Source organism: Panthera uncia (assembly GCF_023721935.1).
Source record: "Panthera uncia isolate 11264 chromosome A1 unlocalized genomic scaffold, Puncia_PCG_1.0 HiC_scaffold_17, whole genome shotgun sequence".
NCBI classification, from domain to species: Eukaryota; Metazoa; Chordata; class Mammalia; order Carnivora; family Felidae; genus Panthera; species Panthera uncia.
The window spans coordinates 4,868,276-4,887,039 of NW_026057577.1; the positions used below are offsets into that span (position 1 = coordinate 4,868,276).

Below are 18,764 nucleotides of genomic sequence, written 5' to 3' on the forward strand. Positions count from 1 at the left end.
GGCGGCGGCGGCGGCGGCGGCGGCGCCGCCCGGGGCGGCGAGGCCGGGGCTTCGGGAGACAGGCCCGGGGGCGGCGGACGGCCGGGAACCATGTTCGGCTCCAGCCGGGGCGGTGTGCGCGGCGGGCAGGACCAGTTCAGCTGGGAGGACGTGAAGACCGACAAGCAGAGAGAGAACTACCTGGGTCAGCGCGGTGCCAGGCCCGGGGCTGGGGGGTGCGGGTGCGGAGGACGAGGGGGCGCGGGGAGCGCGGGAGCTGCATGGGCCGCGGGTGCGGGGAGCGACGGTGCCGCGCAGACCCCGCGGGCCGAGCCCTCGGCGCTGCATTTCCACAGGCAACTCGCTGATGGCCCCTGTGGGCCGCTGGCAGAAGGGCCGCGACCTCACCTGGTACGCCAAGGGTCGGGCGGACGGCGCGGGACTGAGCCGGGAGGAGGAGCTGGCGGCCGTGAGGCAGGCAGAGCAGGAGGCGCTCATGGCGGCGCTGTGAGTGAACCCCGCGGGGTTGGGGGAGTTCCGGGTGGGGGGCGCGGAGGGGACGGAGAAGCAGGGGTCCAGGCGAGGCCGGCCGCTCCCTGAAGCCTGCGCGCGCCACCCCCGCAGAGGTTACAAGAACGTGCGGAAGCAGCCCACTGGCCTGAGCAAGGAGGTGAGGAGATCCTCCTGGGGGGTGGGGGCGAGGCGGGGCAGGGCCGCGAGCTGCCCGCCGCAAGCACCCTCTGGCCCTCCGCGCAGGACTTTGTCGAGGTGTGTAAGCGGGAAGGAGGGGACCACGAGGAGAAGGGAGTGGACCGGCTGCTGGGCCTGGGGAGCTCCAGGTGTGTTGCGAGGGGGGTGGACTCTGCCCAAGTTGCCCAAATGGAAGTGCGACCTGATTAGGGAGGCCGGGGCGTTCTCACCAGGGGGGCTTATCACCCGCGTTCCCGCAGTGGCTCCGCAGGCCGAGTGGCGTTGTCCCGAGAAGACAAGGAGGCCGCCAAGCTGGGGCTCTCCGTGTTCACGGTAAGTGCCCATAACACCCGGGGATCCCGCGGTTCAGGGTCAGGGGCTGGCCGTCTCTGCTCATGGGGCACTCCCGTTTCCCGGCCCGGGAAACCGGAGCTGGTCCTCCCCGTTGGCATCCCGGGGCACCTCCCACGCACCCCCCCAAAGTGGCCTCCCACCGCAGCACCATCGCGTGGACAGTGGCCGGCTGGCGTCCTCTCCGGCCTCCGCCAGGAAGAAGCCTAGGTCTGAGGACGAGAAGGCGGAGCCGGGGTAAGGGCCGCCCCCCCAGCTCCCAGGGAGAGGGTGGGGCTGCACATAACTCCAGGTTCTCTTAGTGGCGCGGCTGCAGGCTGCCTTTGGGTCAGTGCCCTTCCCAGCTCCTGTCCCTTCTTCCCTCCGGGGCCTGGGTCCCCATTGCCTGCTGGGATCTCTGGAGGGAGGCGCTCAGGTGGAAGGGCGAGCCCCTGCGCTCTGCTGGTGCCCTGCATAGGGGGTGTGGGGGTTGTCACCTATCGGGGCATACGTGGTGGGGCGGGGGCCAAGTGGCATTTGCCGCAAGGGGCTGTCCCTCGAGTTGCCTGTACCTGCCGCTACTTAGCGGTAGGAGGGTGGTCGGTACCCGGTGCGACCCTCTCACCGCCCAGCACTGTGTGCCCTGCCCCTCCCTGCAGCCCCGAGGGCCACAGGAAAAGCAGAAAAGAGAAAAAAAAGAAGAAAAAGAAGAAGCACAAGAAAGAGAAGAAGAAAGAGAAGGCACACAGGAGCAGGGGGACTTCCCCACTGCCCCCAGCTCCTGCTGGGTAGGTGTGCCTCTGCTTTGGGGCAGCCTGGCAGGTGGGGTGGGCAGGGCAGCCTCACACCCACCCACCGGGTTTCGGTTTCCGCGGTCTCCCCAGGCCCGGGCGTCGCAGGCACAACTCGGACTCCAGCTCCTCCTCACCCAGCTGTAAGAGGCGGCGGCGTGGCCACCACAGTGACTGAAGCCAGACCTGCTGACAGTTTCCAGCCTCCAGCAGACCTCCTCCCCGCCCCCCCTTCAGGGGCCCTGGCCCCAGAGACAGCCCCTGGCAGGAGGGCAGGGGGCATAGCCTGGGGAGCCCCCGTGCGGCTTTGGGGTGGCCAAGTACAGCTACTTCTATTTTTCTTTAATTCACTCTTTGTACTTAAATAAAGTTATTTTAAGGGGAAAGTATTTCACACTCAAGGGTAGGTTGTCACATGTTCCAGTAGAAAGGGGCAGGGGAGAACATGACGACGGTATAGGGTTCCAGTAAGACCAGCCAGAGACCCTGGTGGGCCTGTCCCTGGGCAGTGATGTCAGATGTACCAGGAGACCTGGGTCACATCTCACCCTGGGTGACAGGCTGGACATGTAGATCATGAGGGTGAAGACTTGTACCTGGAGTCTCCCCCACCCCACTCCAGGTGCCAAGGGACCTGCCCCCTGGACTCCTTGGAGAGGGGGGCAAAGTGGGGCACTAGCTCCCAACCCCAGGCCTCCCCTCCTCTGCAGGGAGGGGACCTCTTACAACCCAGCAGAGTGAGCACAGGACCCAGGCTGGATCCCTAATAAGGAAATATGCATCTTTTGCTTCGGATTTGAAAATTAATCTAACTAAAGACAATTATGTCTGTCTAACCCTGGCCCTGGCTTTTCAACCTGTTAGTGGAGGGAAGGGCCAGACTGGGCATCCCCAGGGCAAGGGAGCCTGGACTCCAGCCAGTCCATAGTCACAGCTGGCTGGGGGAGCCAGGGCACTGAGGATTCAAGGATGGCCTACATGGCAGCAACACAGAGCTTGGCCAAGGTTTCCTGCCCTCCATCCCCCCAACAGGCCAGGTGATATGGGCAAGGGCAGCGCCCCCCCCCCCCCCCCCCCCCGGTCCCCATGCAGTGACCCTGCTGTCCCTATCATGGCCTGGCACTGCCAGCAGGGAGGCCAACGAGGCAGTCACTGCCAGGGCACTGGGCCACGTCCACACCTGCCACGAAGCCAGTGGCCTGTGTGTCCTGCTCCTGTTCCCAGAGGTGAGCTGTGGCTAGTGGCACCAAGCATTGGAGAGCCGTGAACTAGTTAAGAGACTTTATTCTAGTAGCTATAATTACAGTGCTTGTTTGTCGAAATGAAAACTGAAAACAAGTATACAAAACAGTTGATTACTAATTGTGTATTGAAAGCAGTAAGAGGTTCCACGACACCAAATAAACCAGTTCTGAGGATTTCCCCAAGATAAAGTTGAACGGCTCCAGCTTCTTCAGTGTTTATCAAAATACGAAAGAAAAAAGTAGACGTCGTCGTTTCGGTGGCAAACCTGACCCTTGCAGGCTGAGGGAGTGAAAGCACATGTGGACGGGGGCTCCGGGGGTCCCCCTGAGGGCCCTGGGAGTGGTGGCCGCAGCCCCCAGCCCATCCCCCCTGGGCGGCCATGTGGGCACAGGTGCGAGGACAAACGCTAGGGGAGGCAGGACCACCGGAGACAGCAAATCACGGGGACCCTGTCGTGACCATGCAGGATAGACCATGGCCGGCTCTGCCCCGTCACGTTCCCGACAGGAAACGGATCACCAGTGGACCAGACGCCAGCCCTTTACCGCAGAACCTAACTAGGCACGTTTCTCCCTTCCGTGTGTTCAAGTGTTCTCCTTGCCTTGTGTTTTTATCTGTTTTAAAAATGCACTGAGTTCGGGTTAAAAACCAACCACCAAAATTGATTCCAACACAGACCTAACGCCCATAGGAGAAGCGAGCGCCAGGCTGGCCCCGACAGCAACTCCTGGGGGCCCCGTGAGCCTAAAATCCCTTCTCAGTACTGAACAGTGGGCTGATTCTTTTTACAATAAAAAAAGCTGAGTAATATTGCATAGGAGTACCAGAAACTGCCTCGTTGGGAACAGAAACTATTTACATTAAATAAAAACCCGGCTGCAGGCTGCGTCTGCACATTTACAGCATGGTGAAGCACACTGTGACCGACCATGGAGACAGCTTCTGGCACTCACACCACATGAGAGTAAAGCAGGGTGGAAGGAGGGAGTGGGGGGGAGGGGGCGCAGCTCACTTCTGGTTCCGGAGCTGATTGGACAGCCAGTCCAGTCCCTCATAGAGCCCGTCCCCGCTGGTGGCACAGGTGGCCTGAATGTACCAGTTCCTGTGGCGCAGCGAGTGCAGGCCCAGCTTGTCCGTGATCTCGGCTGCATTCATGGCGTTCGGGAGGTCCTGGTGGTGGGAGAGGCCGACGACCTCCAGTCAGTGGGCAGCAGGGACCACCCCTTCCCGCCTCCCACCCTGCATGGCCGGGGCCCACGGGCGCGCATACCTGCTTGTTGGCGAACACCAGCAGGACGGCATCCCTGAGCTCGTCCTCCGCCAACATCCTCATGAGCTCCTCACGGGCCTCGTTCACACGCTCTCTGTCGTTGCTGTCCACCACGAAGATGAGGCCTGCGGAGCCGTGGGCGTCAGGACGGGCGCCGATGGCGCCCCAGACTCTCCCGCAGGCCACAGCCCCTCCGCTCACCTTGTGTGTTCTGGAAGTAGTGGCGCCACAGGGGCCGGATCTTGTCCTGGCCGCCCACGTCCCACACGGTGAAGCTGATGTTCTTGTACTCCACTGTCTCCACGTTAAAGCCTGTGGGGGCCACGACCCTGGTCAGCCTGCCACCCCAAGCAGTGAGAGGCCCATGCCCCTCCCCTGCTGCACCCCCCTGCCCCCCGCCCGCGGTCTCCTCACCTATGGTGGGAATGGTGGTCACAATCTCACCCAGCTTCAGTTTGTACAGGATGGTGGTCTTCCCTGCAGCATCCAGGCCCACCATGAGAATGCGCATCTCTTTTTTGCCAAATAGGCCCTTGAAGAGGTTTGCGAAGATATTTCCCATGCTGTAGACTGGGGGGAGCAACACTGGCCAGAGAAACCTGTGGAGACAGGGGTCCCTGGGTCTCTGTGCCGCCCAGGGCCAGCAGCGCAGGGGCGCTCCGGCGGAAGGACAGGTCTGACCTCTGACAGCTCACAGGGTGGAAGCTGACCACATCTGGTTCCCAAGCAGCAGAAGGGAGACTGATGTACAACCCGCAGAGGGAATGCTGTTCACCCAATGGCTGTGGCTTTCACAGGACGCAAGCTCCTCAACCGTGCAACAAGAGGGGCCAGAAACAACCATCCCGGCAGTGACGCAGGCCAGAGCCAACCACACCAACGTGACGTGCTCAGAGCTTAGCGCTCACCCACAGACAGGATTCGGAGCCAGACAGCATCTAGGCTCTTGGGCAGCACACAGGCCATGAAGTCCCAGGGGGAGTGACCCCATGGGCCGCATCAGGGACTGCGTTTGCCACAGGCTCCCCTCGTTCAGAGCAGAAACGCTGGGCCCAAGGGAGTGGTCTTCCATCCCACAGCCCCCAGGGCACAGGAGCCACCGGGGCCTGACCTCCCCATAGGCGGGCACTTTCATTTCCAAACAGGCACCTAGAAGAGCTGGCCACCTTCTCAAATGCACACTGTTTGGGAATCTGGGTGTTTATGGCTGGCTGCCTTTATGAAGCCAAGCACCCAGGCGCTGGGCAGCCTTTACACCGAGCGCCTGCAAGACCAGGAAGAAGGCTGGCCACCTGCCCCCGCCCCCAGGAGCAGCCAGGAGCTCCATGGTCTGCGGGAGTTGCAGAGGGTACAGGTCTGCCCTGCGTCACCAGCTGAGACCACACATGTTCCCACTCCTGGTCAGCACCCAACACACCCACTTTACCACCAGGACGCCTGTCAGTTCTGTGCCAGTCCAGTCAGCACTGGGTGGGAATCACCCACCCTACTGTGAACCTGACGCTCCCACGGGCCTGGGCATGCCAGCAGAGGCCTTCAAGCTGGTTTCTGTGCACTTGTTACTGTTAAAGATTTTATTTTTAAGTCATCTCTACACCCAACGTGGGGCCTGGCCTCACAACCCTAAGATAAAAGTCTCACGCTCCAGTGAATGAGCCAGCTGGACGCCGCGCCTCAGTGCATTTTTGACAGTTTATTGCTGCTATTACCTATTCAAAAAATTAAAATTTAAAACGACCTTTACTGTAACGCTTCCTTTTCTGCAGACAGCCCATTCTCCTAATATACACAGAGGATGACAAATCCTTTGGGAACACAGAACGGACCAAACACACACATTCAAACTCAGCTCACTGTTGAAATCACTAATGAACAGGTGCCCAAGCGACAAAGACAAACAGAAAAAGGGGGAGACAGGTTCTGGGAGCAATGAGAATGTGGCTGGACCTTCCAGGAGCAACAGACCCAGGAACTCTGCCACCCACGTCCAGGAGGGAGGGTGTGGGTGCACACTGTGCTGCACACAAGGACAGACACCCACAGGCTGCCGAGCCAGGACGCACGGCTGCCTGCATCTGGATGACCGCAAACAGCCATGCAAGTCTCCCTCTAAGAGCCACCAATGGAAGAGAACAAAAGAAAAGAAGGAATTTGGGGGGAAGGAAGAGAGAAGACTATTTCAAAGGAAAAAACAAACAGAACCCCCAACCCTCACATGGCTGCAGCCAACAAGGTGGGGACCCAGGGCACACAAAACAAGAATGGGGAGTCAGAACACAGCAGACCTGACGGCCAAGGTGAAACACACAAACCTGTGCACACGTTATGGAAAAAAAAAAAAAGGATACTTTCACTATGGGGATGTCTTTTTAGATACGACACCAAAGGCATGGTCAATAGAAGAATTGATGAGCTTAACTTTGTGAAAGCCACAAACTCCCAATCCGGGAACAACCAGGTCAAGGGTCAAGAGAACGGGAAGATCAACCAGACAGAATATTTGCAAGAGACACGCCTGATCACGGACTGCCATCTAAGAAATGCCAAAAAAAAACCACTTAGAACTTGATACCCAGCAGACTGAAACTGCACGTAAGAATTTTAAAATGGGTCGGGGCGCCTGGGTGGCTCAGTCGGTTAAGCGGCCGATTTCGGCTCAGGTCACGACTCACGGTCCGTGAGTTCGAGCCCCGCGTCGGGCTCTGTGCTGAAAGCTCAGAACCTGGAGCCTGTTTCAGATTCTGTGTCTCCCTCTCTCTGACCCTCCCCCATTCATGCTCTGTCTCTCTCTGTCTCAAAAATAAATAAATATTGAAAAAAAAAATTAAAAAAAAAAAAAAAAAAAAAGAATTTTAAAATGGGTCAATGACCTTAACAGACCCCTCCCCACAGAAGACCTACAGATGGCAAATGAGCACGAGAAAAATCTCCAAGTCAGTATGTCTTCGGGAAATGCAAACGAGAACACCCAGCTGCCCACTACACACCTATGAGAAGGGCCCAAACCCCCCACACCCGCACAAGTTGCATAGCATGGGGCGGGGGGGGGGTCACAGGAACTCTGCCTTGCTGGTGGGGACCTGAAACCTCATAGTCACCGTGGAAGGGTTTGGTGGTTTCTCACAAAACCAAACATTGTTGCACGGTGCGACCCAGCAGTCGAGCTTCTGGGCTTTTACACAAAATCCTGGACGTGGATGTTTACGGCAGCTTACCCACAACCACCCAAACTTGAAGAACCAAGACGTCCTCCATAAGGTGACGGGTAAAGAGACTGTGGTCCATCCACGCCAAGCGACATCACTCAGCGCTAAAGAGAAATGGCTTAACCACATGTCACTAAGCGGAAGCAGCCAATCCAAGATGGCTGCGCACTGTGGGACTCCAAGTGCCCAGCGCTCTGGAAAAGGAAAACCACGAAGACAGGAAAAGGATCCCCCCAGTGGCTTCGGGGATTAGGGAAAGGAGGGATGACTAGGGACACAGGGGGGCTGGGCTGTGAGGGTGGTGACAGCCATCACGTGATGGGTCCATGTCATCCCATACTTGTCCTCCCCACGAAAGGATGGGCCCTGGGTGCTGCAGCATCAATGCGGGTCCCCCAGGTGGGGACACTGCCCTGAGGGAGTCTGTGCCTTCCCCACGGTTATGCTGTGAACTGAAAACAGCTCCCAAGGCTTGCAGGATGAGGGGGAAAGGACAGAAATTCTAAACCAAACAAACAAATTTACCATCTGACTGATGGAAACTCCAAAAAACAACACAGGAAAGCGTGGGGAGGAGATTCTGCTGTGACACCCTGCAGGAGCACAGAAACCTTTAGCCTGAAAGAGCCTGGGGTACAGACACGGACACAGATGCAGTCTAAGAACACCAAGGGTCCCAGCACTCTACCCCAGTGACACAGCAGTGCCCTCAGCCAAGGTGGCGATGCAGGGGAAGGGCAGAACAAGAGCCATGTCCCTGCAAAGAGGTGGAGGAGGGAGGCAGAGCTCCAGAGAAGGGGACACGCCACAGGCATGGCTTTACAGTGGGGCCTGGCTATCCCAGGGCAAGGGAAAAACCGATGACAGGTACAGAAGGCCCAAGGATGAAAATGAACACAAGAGATCACTTGAAACATATGCCATCCCCACCTGGCTCTGCAGCAGGTGATTCCCCCCCCACCCCTTGCCATACTCTTCCTGTTGCTGGGGTGAGGGTGATCCAGAGGGCTGAGGCCAGCCCGCACTGTCCAAGCGGACCCCCAAGGGGGTGTCATCAGCATGCTCATCTAGAGATGTGGCCACTGCAGTGGAGCCACGACAGGGGTGATCTCGGAGAGACGGGAGTGGGCGGGCTATCTCCACTTGTCTTAGCACTAATGTAATCTTGTCCTTACCATGATCACAGAGTCCTGGGGACCGAGGGGTAAAAATGTCACTTGCACTCTCCCCAGCCCCCACGTGGGCAGGTGGACCATTTCAGGGTAAAACTGCCTGTTAGCCTCCTCCCCCCAGCGTGCCGCCACCAGCCCCCAAGTCCCCACTTGCCCACACACTGCCCCTGGCCTGCTCGGCTCTGCTGAGCCCTCGTTACCAATGTGGTCTGGGTCCTTCCCCTGTGGTTCTCCAACACATCAAACTCTGGAGCCCCAAGGGGACTGACGAGGTGAGCGTGCAGTTTTGGGTGCAAGACACTACCACACGGGCGCTTGGTCTCCCCCAGCCGAGAAGCGTCTACACCTGCACCTGGCCCACGACCCTGCTGGCTCCTGGCCTACCCCAGCACATTTACTGTTTTGCAAAATGTCAAGACCTAACAGAGGATCTGCCACAGGAGAAAGGTGGACCTCAGGAGAAAGGTGGACCTCGGAGCCATCCTGTGGCCTATGTCACACCCTCTGCCACCAGAATCCCTTAAGCTCAAATCAAAACTCATCTTTCCTGTTTACAATGATGACCCTCTGCACCAGTGAGCAATGAAAACACAGACTTTCTCAGAAGGGCTCCCTCCAGCCCCACAGCCTCGAGGCAACAAGTTTTCCCTCTGTTAGGACCAGAAACAACGTAAAGCAAAGACCTTGGCGGCCCACGTTCTCGGATAAAGAGGTCTATGTGGCTATGGGTCAAGGCCAGCGATGGGGCCTCCGTGGGGAAGCCAGTCCAGCCAGAAAGAAATGTAGCCTTGTGAGTTTACGCCCGTTCCGCTCCAATAAATGAATCCAACATGACTGGTTTAGCTGCCAAAGAGAAAAAACTTACTGTGACTTCCGCCTGTAACCCCAGCCTCTCCTCTGACAGGCCTCTGAGGTTTCAGAGTAAGCAAGGAACAAAGTCTGTCACCTTCTCTGAAATCATCGACTCAGCAGAATCTCTACCAGCGAAGACCAAGATGACCTGAGCAGTTTGCCATCATGGCCAAGAGGCAACCACCAACGTAGAGCTTGATTTGACCCAGGGAGACAAACACATTGGGGTTTGGGCTCCATTCTGCACTGCGGACACGATGCACCACTCGGCCTCCTCCATAAAGGGGAGCTCAGATGTTTGAGTTCCCTACATGAGTGAAAAGCTGGGTGACCTCTCAGCTCTTCATCTTTCAGCCTTATTTTTTAATTTTTTGACCTTTTTTATTCATTTTTTAAGAGAGAGAAAGAGAGAGAAAGAGAGACACAGAGCACGAGCAGGGGATGGGCAGAGAGAGAGGGAGACACAGAATCCGAAGCAGGCTCCAGGCTCTGAGCTGTCAGCACAGAGCCCGACACAGGGCTCAAACTCACCAATGGTAAGATCATGACCTGAGCTGAAGTCAGACACTTAACTGGCTGAGCCCCTCAGCTGCCCCCCCACTTCTTACAAGTCAAGTTTATTGGACTCAACTTACATACAGTAACATGTTCCGCCTCACAGTTCATACCCTCGTTTTGATTTTTCCAGAGCTCATATGCACTAAGAACCGTTTTTTAAGGGTCTCATGAATGAGCAACTGCTTTCTAGCAGCCCCCTATGTGCACCAGTCGTCAATCACTCAAGCCCCATCCATCCCTGACACAGCAGCCACCTATGTGCACAGGTTGTCAATCACTCAAAGCCCCATCCATCCCTGACATATAGATCCTAAGTGTAAAATGGGTCCTCAGGACTCCTGGGTGGCTCAATCCACTGAGCGTCCTACTCTTGATTCAGCTCAGGTCTTGATCCCAGGATCATGGGATAGAGCCCTGCGTCCACACTCAGCGTGGAGCCCGCATGAGATTCTGTTTCCCTCTGCCCCTTTCCCTGCTCGCGCTCTCTTAAAAAATTAAATAAAAATACATACATAAATAAAAGGGGCCCTCTACTTTTGTAGGCCACATGCAATCTCTTGCAAACTGCTTTCTGCACACCAGCTTTGGACTCCAGGGCCTCAGCTAAACAAATAAAACCTCAGGCCATCACCCTGCCCATCAGCACAACATGTCATTCTGTAGCCTAGGGCTTCTTCTACAGCAGAGTATATTACCTAGTGTACCTAGTTTGTAAACACCAGTGGACCAGGAAAACTGAACGTGCCAGTACTAGTGCTAGGCAGATACACCACAGAGCCCTAACGCAGTGTGACACACAGGAATCCACACAGCCAGAGGGGACACTACACAGCCCGGCACACCCAAGGCACCTAAGTGGACTGATCTCTCTTATTTCCATCAGTTTTATTCCTATGACTGACCTATACCTTGTATTAGTTTCAGGTATGCAACAAGGTGTCTCCCTGTAATTACGTGTTCACAACTCTAGCTAACACCCACCACCTCACACAGTTCCATGTTACTCTCCTGTGAGAATTTCCAAGGTTTCTAACACCATCCAGTACTGTCAATGGGTCACCACACTGCCCCCCACGTCCCAGGACATGTCTCTTTCCACCTTCACTCAGCTCCCCCTCCCCCACCACATCCCAGGACATGTCTATCTTCCACCTTCACCCAGCTCCCCACCACCACATCCCAAGACATGTGTACCTTCTTCTACACCCAGCTCCCCAACCCCCCCTGCCCCCACCCTGTACCACTAGGAACTTTCCATATGAAACACACAGTGCAGAACCAGATCATTCTGACCAGCACCCCAAGGCCAGTTCTGATGAGGAACTGCCTAGGGACTGCCATTGGGCCTTCCGGCACAAACCTTCAGGGTGTTTACGGGACCCAGTCAGGCCCAAGGGCTGGCCCCTGTGCAGTGATCCCAGCCCCCACCCCCACCCCTCACTTCACACTCAGTCTATGGTGGCTGACGGTGGGGGCAGGACCTGGCAGGTCTGACTCCAAGGGCACAACACTACTGAGATTCAATTTAGCTGGCTCTTTGCCAGCTTCTGATTCAATGTGAAATGTAACACCCAGAAATGAGTTTTCTCATCACTTGCAGCTCCTATCAACAGTAACACAGCAATGTGAATACCCAAGGGCCACTGTCCACTGTCCACCAGAACAGGCACCGGTGGGACAGTCTAACCACACGCAACGAACCCTACTCACTATCAGCTACAAAAAACAAGGCACTGAACAGAAGAACATGTTTACAGTTCCTAGTTCCCCCTTAATTCAGTCTTACACTTTTACTTACTGTTTTGTAACATAACTACCCTCTAAACACTTCACCAAACTTCTGTTCTTCTGAAATGTATACAATGGAGCAAAATCCTAAGGGGTGCTGCGCGGCTCGGTGGGTGGAGCATCTGTCTGACACCGACTTCAGCTCAGGTCATGATCTCAGGGCTTGTGGGTTCGAGCCCCACGTTGGGCTCTGTGCTGACAGCTCAGGGCCTGGAGCCTGCCACGGATTCTGTGTCTCCCTCTCTGTCTCTCCTCCACTCATGGTCTCTCTCAAAAATAATTAAGTGTTAAAAAATATATATATATATTAAAAAAAAATCCTACATAGGCTAGCCCAATGTAACCAATACCCTTCTACAGAAGACCAATGAATACAAATGTCACATGTGTCTCCAACTAGACAACAAGGACCAATGAGACTCAGTCTACGCAGGACCCTTGACACACGTGTCACACTTTCCAACTAGACAACAAGGACGGATCAGACACGGTCCACGCAGGACCCTGGACACACGTGGCACATGGTCTCCAACCTGAGAGAAGGAGACACACAAGTTGAGCCTGGCCAGGATGCTGCTGTGTGGAAGAGCCCCTCAGCTCTCTGCATCTGTCCTGATGGCAGACACGGACCGCTTCACAGTATTTTCTTATTCCTGATTGGTTCCTGGCCACAAGGCCTTCCACTTCTGGCTCTGGCAGTCATGAAGGTCCCACAGTATTCTAGCCCATAGGACGGACACTTGGCCTCCCATTCTACTCTGGCTTACACCTAAGGGCACAGATACCCTCTCTGACCCCAAATGCAGTCAAGTCTGAAAGACTTGTTACTGAAAAAAACTGAAGATCAAAAAAGCAAATTTGCATCAACCAACAACACTGAAATGCACAACAAATTGAGCTGAAAACGGGGAAATTCAAGTAATTTGTGAGCACAAGGCAAAGCAGCATCTGAGAAACCATGGCAGCTGTACAGCACCTATCAGCCTGAGAAGGGTCCTACCACCGACCTTACTGATCCGCGCAAGCCTGGACCAGCTGCAGGGGAACATAGGGGAATGTGTCCAGAGACCCTGGGGCCCCACCCTGACCACACCCCCAGCACCTTCTCCACGGAGGTGCCCGCTCAGTCTGTTACTCCACCATCCGCAGGAAGCAGCCCTTTGGCTCCAAGCTCAGCACACTCACACACGGAGGCTGAGCAGGACACGAGTGGGGCAGAAGGGTGAGGAGTGCCAGCACGTGCACAGTGAACAGACTGTCAGGGGCATCTCTCTCGGTGGGGTCCCCCACAAACGTGCTGTGGCCAGTCGCTGCACCTTCTCCTACCACATGGACTCCAAGGGGCCAGAGACCCCCATCCACACCCTCCAAGGACGGGGAGGTAGGAGCAAGCCCTCCTGCAAACCACCCAGGGTGGCAGGAGGTCCTGAAGCTCTCTCAGCACAGGGGCCAATCCTCAACCCTCGGTCTGGGTCTTCAAGGGACTTAGAGGGACCATTACTGAGAACAAAATTAAAAACCCACAGCCCCACCTCTTCTGGAGGAAGCTTGGGGGGGGGGGGGGCGGGCCCTCCGCCGGAACTCCCAGCACCAGACAGCTCTGAGAACCACTCCTCCGACCCTGCATGCAACCTCAGGCAGCCCTGGTGGGGGGTGGGGGATGACTCTGGTTCACATGCCTAATCACACCGTTCTCCACCTGAAGCCTCTCGAGGGTCCCCACGGACCCCTAGGCCGGACCAGGTCAGCACCCTGCATTCACACTCTGGTGCCACCCTCCACAGGACCCCATCTCTACCCCTCCCCACAGGTCTCCACTAACACCAAACCCCCAACATTAACCAAGAACCTCCTCTCCATCCCCCTCGTCCCCAGATCTGCCTGCCTCACCCTCTGAAAGGCAGCCTCCCCACCCCGGTACCTGCCTGTGCCCTGGTATCCTTATCTCCCCTCTGGCACCAGCAGGGGCCCACTGGCAAAGTCAGATGCCTGTACACCACCCGCCAGGAAGGGTCCTCACAAGGGTCGGAGCCGACACGCCCGTGGAGCTTCACAGTGCCACCCCACCATCCCGAGAGGAAGCTGGCAGCCGGCACAGCTGGGGTACATCCCGTCCTGCAGCTCCATCTGCTCATCACAGGGAAGTCACAGGACAGTGAGTTGTTGGCGAGTGTGAGCCCCCACACAGGAAGCTCCGAGGAACCACCCGCCAGGGACCAGGGACCACTGCAGACCCACACGCTCACTTCCCATACACAGGGCGGCTGCATCCACCACACAGGCCATTTTCTCCTGGAAACGGAGGGCAGCTCTTGAGAAGGTACCACAGAGAACAGAATGCAATCTCCCTTGATTTACAAGGTAGTTGCATTCCTGGAAAATTCAGAACATCTATCAAGGCTGCGTACAAAAAAGAAAAAGTGGTTTGGTACACAAACCACGATGGAGTGTAGGAAATCACTTTTTTTTTAAAATTTTTTAATGTTTATTTATTCTTGAAAGAGAGACAGACAGAGAGGCAGAGAGAGAGGGAGACACCGAATCTGAAGCAGGCTCCAGGCTCTGAGCTGTCAGCACAGAGCCTGACGTGGGGCTTGAACACACGAACCCACAAGATCATGACCTGAGCCAAAGTCAGACACTTAACCGACTGAGACACCCAGGTGTCCCAGAAATCAGACTTTTTATGACCTGAGGGCACATGGAACATACTCTTTCTGGGGACGAGGACCACTGGCCTGCAGCAGGTCTCCCCAGGCCCCCCTGCCCTCACCTGCTCCTGACAGTTCTCCAAACGGCCACGTGCCCCTGCCTGGGAGAGGCTTTCTGTTACCAGACCCGCAGGACCCTGCACCCCATTCTGCTCACTGCCCCAGCACCACACATCCACCCGTTCCCTCCTCTGAGGCACACTTCCCTGGGCATCCGAGACTGACTGTCAGGGACAGGAGGAAAAACTGTAAAAGCACATCTATCAGGGCCCAGAAATTAATCACACACATCTACACATACACTTCTCCTAAAAATGAGTTTGTGGGGAAGAAGCCATCCAGTCAACAATGAACTCCACGCTGGAGCAATCTGACCGTCCTGGACATTTCAGGGAAGGAACTAAGACTGAAAGTCACTGTTGACTGCACGGGACCTGCCCTCAGGTACCAGCAACGGGGACTTAGTGCCTTTTCGTCCATCTCCCCAGGAACTGGCAGTCTCCCATCACTTTGACAGACAAAAATGCTGAAAACTGTAAATATCTTCAGCCAAGTTTCACCACCAAAATCAACACAACAGACAGTATTTTAAGTATAAATTAATGGATTCAGTTAATTAGGAACCCCGTGCTCACCTACAGATGATAGGAAAATTCACAGGATAACGCTGTTGACAGCAATGTTTGAGACAGACTTTGTTTTGGATCCAGTGATCAAAACGCTGGCATGTCTAACTCACCCTTCATTCCCACTCTTCACGAAGGAGACCAGACGGAATCGTGAAATTGTTTCCTTGGCCACTGGCCGAAGTCATACCGATGGGACACTGACACTTCACAGTAAAGTTTTCAGGACCTTAGAGAACCAGAACCCCCAAGCTTCCTGTTTAGCTTCCATGTACGACTCCACAAAACTGATTTCCTATGTAACACAAACTGAAAAGCATCAGGTATTTGCCAGATGAAGTGCCTCTTGGAACCCTTTCCGGCACCCCTTCAAGGAGCAAAGCTTATTAAATTCTGACTAAACGCTAGTTAGTGTTTCCCAAATCTACCATGCACTTCCAACTTCTAGAACCGTGTGTGGATCATAACTGGGCATCCAGTAATTTATGGTATGCACTAAGGGTCACCTCTGTGGCCTCAAGAGATACAGAAAAGTCAGCCTCCTGAACAGAATCACTCCCACATCTGTAACATCTCCCTGCCTTTTATGTTTTTGTGGTTGCTTCCTGACTTTAGTCAGGGCTGCCGATGACAGGATGCCAAGCTCTGGTGGCCACGGTGTGCAGAGACCAGGAAATAGGGGTCCATGGGGACCCAGTGGAGGGCGGCACGTCCCCGCATCAGTCAGCTCTGCCACTGCTTCCAACTCCTGGAAGGAAGCTGAGGAGGTGTATGTGTGTGTGTGTGTGGGGGGGGGGGGGTTGCTGAGGGACTCCTAGGAATCAGGAGCTTGGATGCTTTTGTGCCAACCTTGCTACATTGCTTTCCACTAATCAGGCCACCTGACCCCTCCAAGTGTGGACCACCTTCCTGAACAGTGACAAAGCCATAAAGCTGCAATGCCTTAACAGTCACACACCTATGCTTTCAAGAGTGCCTAATAATCACCAGAACAAGCACCCGAGCAGTTACACTGTGACCTGGAATTACCCCCCCCCCCCCCACTCATAAACTCGGCAAAGCCGTCCTTTGCCAGCAGGCAGGGTTCCGGCCAACCCTCTCCCAGGTCAAAATCGCTTCTGAAAGACTGGACACTGCCACACCAATGAGGAGCAGAGAGCACAGCTCAACTCTCTCATTTTAGGAACCCTGAGACCCGGCCTCCAGGCTCTCCAATGAGCACAGGGGTTTCCATGTGACTGTGACATCACCTCCGCAGCTCATAGCCCACAGACTTTACCGGAGCCCACGGGACAGGGAAGTGCAGTGGAAGTGTCCTCTTGAGTTGTCCATGACACAAAGCAAGTAACCAGACCACATGACCTACAAAGCAGAACCATGAGGGGCCAGAACCAGCTTCCCCTTCTGCACTTTCCTTAGAAGCTGATTGCTCAGCACTTAAGTTAGCCGTTCGCCAAGCCAGACATTTCCAGTCTTGTGTCTGCAGACAGGGACCACGCCAGGGGGCCTCCTGGAGACAGGGACCTCTGTGCTCAGCCACACACACTCCTGCCAGGGGGCCTCCTGGAGACAGGAGCCTGTGCACTCTCCCAGCAACCAAACCAGCTCTGTGCTTGGACACGACCAGACATGGGCTCATATACACACACTCCTGCCAGGGGGGCCTCCTGGAGACAGGGACCTGTGCGCTCACCCAGCAACCATGGACCAGCTCTGCACTTGGACACCGCCAGACTTGGGGCTCATACACATACACTCCACCAGGGGCCTCCTGGAGACAGGGACATGTGCGCTCACCCAGCAATGACAGACCAGCTCTGCACTTGGACACGACCAGACATGGGGTTCATACACACACACTCCTGCCAGGTGGCCTCCTGAAGACAGGGACGTGTGCACTCACCCAGCAACCAAACCAGCTCTGTGCTTGGACACCTCCAGACTTGGGGCTCATACACATACACTCCTGCCAGGGGCCTCGTGGAGACAGAGACATATGCGCTCATCGCAGCAACCAGACCAGTTCTGTGTCGGAAATGGTCGGACTTGGGGTTTACACACACACACACACACACACACACACACACACACACACACTCCATTCCTTCCATGCACACCCCTCTGCGAACAGCGCTTGCACTTGTGGCCACTCATGTGGCTGCTGGAAACTGCACACATCTGGCCAGTGTCAGCGGAGCCACGACGTGGCCCGGCGTCTCGCACACACGCACACGCACGCACCGCTGGAAACGCAGGTCCGACCATGCAGAAGGAGGGCACACAGAGGAGTGCTGACCACTCGCTCACTAGTTCTGAAACAAGCCTGCCGGGACACACGAGCGGCAGCACCCACTTCCGGGACCCTCTCCTCTCGCCACGGGCGCTGCTGCGGTCCTGCGGGACCGACCAGCACACAACTACTGGTGACTGGGGAAAACGGGAGGGCGGGCCGCCGCACGGCTCCGGGACTCGGCACTGACAAGCAAGCTACCATCTCCCACGCCCAGACCCACCCCGACTGTGCAACAAGTAAGCGCAGGGCCGCGGAGGCAGCTCGCCCCCGACGGCCCATCCACAGGTACACTCCGCAGGCGCCAACTAGGAAGGAAGAGTGTTCTCATCTCCGCCAGCCGCGACCAGGAAGTCGGCCCTGGCTTGCATCAAGTTTTGGTAAAGGGGCCCCGCACAGACGCGGACGCGCCCGCCGAGCGCCCGGAGCCTCCGCTGGCAGCAAGTGCCCAGCACTCAGACCCCGGGACCTCGCCCCGCAGCCCCGCCCCCGTCCTGCCAGCCAACAGGAACTGGGCTCAAACCCTGGCCGTCGCGTGACCTTGGCGGCGTCCCGGGCCGCGGGCTCCAGTTTCCTGGTCCTCGAGACCCCGAGGCGGGAGGCGGAGCAGGCGGAGCAGGAAGCACCGCTTCCTGGGGAACCCGCGGCCTGGGCCGGACTTCCGGGCGTGCACCCCGGTGGCTCCGGGGGGCGCGAGAACCACGGCGGAGGCTCGGGGGCCCCGCGGTGCGACCGACCCCTGACCCAGCCTCCGTCCCCGGGGCTCCTGGCCCCCGGCGCAGCCCGCGCCTCACCCCCCCGCGCCTCGACCCCGATCCCGGTCGCGGCGCCCCCCGCCTCCACCCGGCCTCAACTTGACCCCCAACCCAGCCCTCTGCGCCCGCCCCGCCTCGATCCTCATCCCAACCTCGACCTCGGCCTCGACTCGACACCCTCCCCACACTCGACCCCCGGCCCGGCCCTCCGCGCCGGTCCCCGGCCCGGCCTCGGGCCTCACCGCCCCAGCCTCACCTCGGCCCCCGCCCGGCCCGTCCTCACCACAGCCCTCAACACCCTTCCGCCGCGGCAGTGGGCAGTGCGTCGCGTAGCCCTGGCAGGCTCCCGCCGCCCGCCACCCGGCCCCTGGCCCCCGGCCCGCCGCCTCACCCTCGGCAGCCGCGGCGAGGCTACTGCTCCGAGCCAGGCGTTGGTTTCGCTCCCACAAGATGGCGGCTCTGACGGCGGCCACGTCAGTGCCTGCTGCCGCAGGGAACACT

The 18,764-nt window shown here is 57.0% G+C and overlaps 2 protein-coding genes across 3 annotated transcripts; one reads left to right on the plus strand and one right to left on the minus strand.

The window, feature by feature from the left end:
- Positions 1 to 9: 9 nt before the first annotated feature.
- Positions 10 to 3,165, plus strand: CA1H1orf35 (chromosome A1 C1orf35 homolog). 2 transcript variants are annotated; one of them, XM_049648404.1, is made up of 8 exons: positions 10 to 184; positions 336 to 486; positions 604 to 649; positions 736 to 818; positions 903 to 1,002; positions 1,169 to 1,257; positions 1,659 to 1,787; positions 1,884 to 3,165. In XM_049648404.1, the coding sequence occupies exons 1-8, from the start codon at positions 91 to 93 to the stop codon at positions 1,966 to 1,968; spliced, it is 777 nt and encodes a 258-aa protein (XP_049504361.1). In that variant the 5' UTR covers positions 10 to 90; the 3' UTR covers positions 1,969 to 3,165. The 2 variants fall into 2 exon arrangements, with proteins under 2 accessions (XP_049504361.1, XP_049504362.1); XM_049648405.1 differs by having other exon boundaries at positions 18 to 184; positions 930 to 1,002.
- Positions 3,057 to 18,755, minus strand: ARF1 (ADP ribosylation factor 1). Its single transcript, XM_049648410.1, has 5 exons — positions 18,655 to 18,755; positions 4,720 to 4,904; positions 4,507 to 4,617; positions 4,306 to 4,430; positions 3,057 to 4,205 (listed from the first exon to the last, which is right to left on the minus strand). Exons 2-5 carry the CDS (start codon positions 4,865 to 4,867, stop codon positions 4,044 to 4,046), a joined length of 546 nt encoding a protein of 181 aa, XP_049504367.1. The 5' UTR covers positions 4,868 to 4,904; positions 18,655 to 18,755; the 3' UTR covers positions 3,057 to 4,043.
- Between the last annotated feature and the right edge of the window lie 9 nt (positions 18,756 to 18,764).

Bases quoted from the DNA above. Each gene is read 5' to 3' on its own strand.
- CA1H1orf35 (XM_049648404.1), top strand. From the start codon at position 91: ATGTTCGGCTCCAGCCGGGGCGGTGTGCGCGGCGGGCAGGACCAGTTC. The intron at 185-335 runs GTCAGCGCGGTG...GCATTTCCACAG, and splicing joins GCAGAGAGAGAACTACCTGG to GCAACTCGCTGATGGCCCCT. The intron at 650-735 runs GTGAGGAGATCC...CCCTCCGCGCAG, and splicing joins CCACTGGCCTGAGCAAGGAG to GACTTTGTCGAGGTGTGTAA.
- ARF1 (XM_049648410.1), bottom strand. From the start codon at position 4,867: ATGGGAAATATCTTCGCAAACCTCTTCAAGGGCCTATTTGGCAAAAAA. The intron at 4,618-4,719 runs GTGAGGAGACCG...TGGCCCCCACAG, and splicing joins GACCACCATTCCCACCATAG to GCTTTAACGTGGAGACAGTG. The intron at 4,206-4,305 runs GTATGCGCGCCC...TCCCACCACCAG, and splicing joins TGGTGTTCGCCAACAAGCAG to GACCTCCCGAACGCCATGAA.